The sequence below is a fragment of the Hydra vulgaris genome, chromosome 03 (genome assembly GCF_038396675.1).
Source record: "Hydra vulgaris chromosome 03, alternate assembly HydraT2T_AEP".
Taxonomy (NCBI): Eukaryota; Metazoa; Cnidaria; class Hydrozoa; order Anthoathecata; family Hydridae; genus Hydra; species Hydra vulgaris.
The window spans coordinates 22,601,861-22,606,141 of NC_088922.1; the positions used below are offsets into that span (position 1 = coordinate 22,601,861).

The window sequence follows — 4,281 nt, forward strand, 5'->3', positions numbered from 1 at the left end:
CATCGAAGCTTTTATTTGTGGGAACAGAACTGTAAGCAGGGGAAAATGGATCATACCAACTATACTTTTTCGTTGAGCCTATTTTTTTCAATAAATCTTTATATGATAACAGATACCCATGGAATTCATTACATGAGTATGATTTGAAATTATATTTTACATATAGAATACTTTTAACAAGCTCTACTGATAATCTACTTCGTTCTTTTGTCCATTGGGAAGACATTAAAGAAAACAACCGTTCTACAGAGGCATTGTGGCTTAGAATACAATAAAAAAATTGCACTATTTTCAACAGTTCAGAACCACAGGACTTGTCTGGCAGGTTACTAAAATACTTGACCAAAATATAGTTAGAAAGTTTCAACTTGTTGTGTAATTTAATGTCTTTTTTATTGTTTTTCTTTTCTTCTTCATCGAATTTTTTTACCTTCTTTATGTCTTTTAAAAAACTTAACAAAGTTAGAAAATTGGTCATGGCACAATGATTCATTAACTTGAAAAGAAGCTTTTTCATTTACAAATAAAAATGAGTCTTCAACCTGATCCCAAGTTACTATCTCGTTTCATCCAACTGAAAGCTTTGAACTCTTGGTATTGGAAGAGCCATTTATTGAGGTACAAAATTAAGCCTTCATAGACATTAGAAAATTCAACAAATAGAGCACTACATTTATCTCCATATCCATTATTTTTCATTTTCTTGAAAATACTTATAACATTTAAAGGTACAAAGTTATTACTTTTTCTGTCAGTTAAAATTTCAAGAACTTCCTCTAGGATGTAGATACTTTCAGCTAAACTATTCTTTTTTTTTTCTAGATAAACAATTCTCTCATGAAATACATACATTAGACTATGAACAAAAAAAAGTCTAGCTTCATTAAAATCATCATCAAAGAAATTTCTAATAATAACAGGTACAGATTCCTGAGATTGAAAATAGGACTTCAGTGCTAGGTGCATTTGTAAGACTCTATTTACATAAGGAAACAAAGACAACCACCTTGTTTTTGAGTATAACAATTGCCTGTATTCTACATCTACGAAATTACAAAGGCACTTCAGCTCTTCAGTTCTTATTGTATATATTGAGAAGTAATTGAATATTTTCAAGATAATTGACTCTACATCAATGGAAAGTCCTCTGTCCAAACCGTTTTGAATACAATTGTGCAAAACATTAACAGGACATCCAGATCCTAACATCTTAGGGTTATGGACATTTTTAAGAAGGCTTAACAGATTATTGCCCTGACGCCTGTTGATACCTCCAAAGTTAGTGTTGGTGTTATCCCCAGCAAAGACAATCCATTTGTTTTGTATGTTTGAGTTTTTTAAAGTGTCAATAATGTAGCCTGAGATAGTTTCAGCTGTCTCATCAGGAGTGGCTTTAATTTCAATGACCTTAGTTGTGACACCTTCTTTGTTTGGATCAAAGTACTGGATTAAAATAGGAAATATTTTGGTAGAACCATATTACTGCCATCGGTTGCTAATCCAAAACAGGCAATGTTTTTCAGATTCTATATAGTTATGTCAATTGGGGAGACAACACTGACGTAATTATTGCCTCTGATTTTGTTCTGGCACAAGTGACTTCTTTAGCAATTTTTGAATCCGCATATACAGTTTTGTGCAGCTTACTGACACAATCCATTGAATTAAAAGACTGGTGATGACTTACTGTATGAAATGCTAATGCACCTTCTGCAGCATGAGCTTTTTCTTGAAGAAGATTGTCTTGTTTAGGCTGTAAAAATGACTTAATTGGCCTTGTAGATGCAACTGATTTTAAACATTTTTTGTGTTTTGTTGTGTTTAAGTGATATTCCAAATCCAGAGCACCTAAAACAAAACAATATTTAAAAAAAAACCCACATGATTTGTAAAGATGTAAAACATTTAGGCTACGGTAAAAAAAGACTAAAATACAAACTAATAGTTACAATAAACTATAAATAATAATTCAAAAGCTGAAAAGATCTACAATAATTATTGTAAGATGCATTTGATAAATAAGATCAAATTAAGAAAATTTAGATAAGATGAATTATTTCTTACCTTTGTGAGAAACAGAAATATATGTTCCAGAAGGACAAATTTTGCATTCGGCTTCACAATCAATTCTTCCTTTCTTAAAACTAGAAAACTCTTCTTGAAGGACATCATTAAAAATGCAGCTATACTTTTTCTTTTTTAGGTTTTGGTTTAGATTTGACATTAAAATTAAATAATTAAGCGATGTTTGACATATGTTATCTTCGTGTTTACGAGTTTGGAGGCGCGCGCATTTTATAATAATATGTAAAAGAGAAAAAAGAGTACTTGTTGTTTGAGCATTTTCAATATATCCGTAAAACAGAACGTTTTATTTTAGTTCGCCTTTTTATACTAACATTTTTTGCATTTAAGGGGGCTCACCCCCCTCAAAAATATTTTGACAACTTCCAAGCTCATAAGATTTTTAGGGTATTCATTGGAAAGGATATTATAATAGTGTTTAAAAAAATATATTTTCATTTTTAAAAAATGTCAACTGTTGCCATGGTTACAAATTCAAAATGGCAAAAGTCATAAATTCTTGAAATTTGGAAAGCTAATTCCCTTGGGTTGGTACACTATTTTTCAATGAAACTTTCTAACATTATTTATTTACATTAGATGCATGCAATAAACCAAAAAAAAGTGAAATATTATTTCGGGAAGAATGACTTTTTGAATTTTTAAAAAATTAACAATATTTTTCTATATTTTTAACATAAAATTGAACTTTATACAAGTTAATCATAGACAATATAAAATATTTAAATCAAACTTTTGGTTTATTGCATGAAACAATCTATTATGTGTGTTGTGTGAAAATATCAGCTCAAAAGCTATAATAGAACCAAAGTTACCACATTTCTAAATTCTATTAAATTCGGAAAAAATGCAATCTGAGAAAATAAGCAAAACGTAAAACATTTTGTAAAAAGAGTTATAGTAAGAAATTATATTTTAAAGCTTTTCAATTCTAAGCATAATAAAATCAATTGAAAAGGTGTTTTGATAATGGAAATTTATACAACATCTACATTATCTATAATTTTATATAAAAAGACTATATCACATGAAAAACATTTTTTATCAAAAAAACGATATATAACTAAAAATAAAAAAACAGCATATCCAGAATAAAAAAACTAAATAAAATAAAAAAAAACATCTTTAAAATTAACTTTAAAATAATCCTGCTTTATAGGTTTTTCCTTCCATTTGCTTTTTTTTATCATCCTTTTTGTTTTTTTTTGTCCTCTAATTTGACGACGACGGAGAACATTTTTAACTTTATTATGTTTTGTTGAATTTGTAATCCTTTTGGTATTGATTTTATCACACCCAAGATTGGTATAAAACCCTGGAACAATATTTAGTCTTTCATACAAATTAATAACAGCTTTAGCTCAAATGTTAAAGTTAAAATGAAACAGTAAGTTGAAATGCAACTTACTGTTCCATTTAGCGATGAAAATCCTAGTCTTTGTCAGGTGCCATCACATGACACAGGTATATCATAAAAATTATTCTGTGGTTGATTTTTGGATAACTCTTTTAGCTCTTGAGCTGCATCATCCATAGTTTGAATGGCAATAAACTTAACACTTTTTTTTAACTTAAAAACAATCTTGTTATAGTTATTTGATGTAAATCGTGGTGGAAAATTCATAAGTGCATTAAAGCGATTAATACCAGCAAAGCCTTGATCACTTCTACGCATTAAGTATACTATTCTGTAGTTTATATCAAACCCTCGTGACATAAATGGCAGATTTGATGTCCAAAATGAATGCTCCCATTGGCAAAAACATTTTACAGTCATTTTACTTGCTTATCCATGTTTTAAACTTTCACTTAGCTTTAAACATGAACTTTATTTACATTGAGGACAACCAAGAACTGAAATTAAGTTTGATAAATTAAACATATCCAAAATTCTATTTCCAGTAATACCATCATTTAAAGGCTGAGAAATAGCATGGCTTGACAGCCTAGTAAACGATCTTGTCTTTGGTAATGATGCTGAAGTACTTGGAATATAATTTAATAGTTCAGATTGCATGGACACGAATTGTTTTTTGCTTGTGTATTGATTTCCTTTAAATTTTCTTTTCTTTTTTAAAAATTAATACTTCACAGACTCAGATTAATCATATAAGATTAACTTTTAAGAAAAAGGTGTTGTAGATAAGTGGAAAAGAGAAAATAAAATTGTTGCTATGGACGTTGCTAAGAAGGTTA

The 4,281-nt window shown here is 29.1% G+C and overlaps 1 protein-coding gene across 1 annotated transcript; it reads right to left on the bottom strand.

Moving 5' to 3' along the window:
• Positions 1-388: 388 nt before the first annotated feature.
• LOC136077683 (uncharacterized) lies at positions 389-2,263 on the bottom strand. The gene is made up of 2 exons (XM_065791911.1): positions 2,065-2,263; positions 389-1,848 (listed from the first exon to the last, which is right to left on the bottom strand). The coding sequence occupies exons 1-2, from the start codon at positions 2,222-2,224 to the stop codon at positions 1,535-1,537; spliced, it is 474 nt and encodes a 157-aa protein (XP_065647983.1). The 5' UTR covers positions 2,225-2,263; the 3' UTR covers positions 389-1,534.
• Between the last annotated feature and the right edge of the window lie 2,018 nt (positions 2,264-4,281).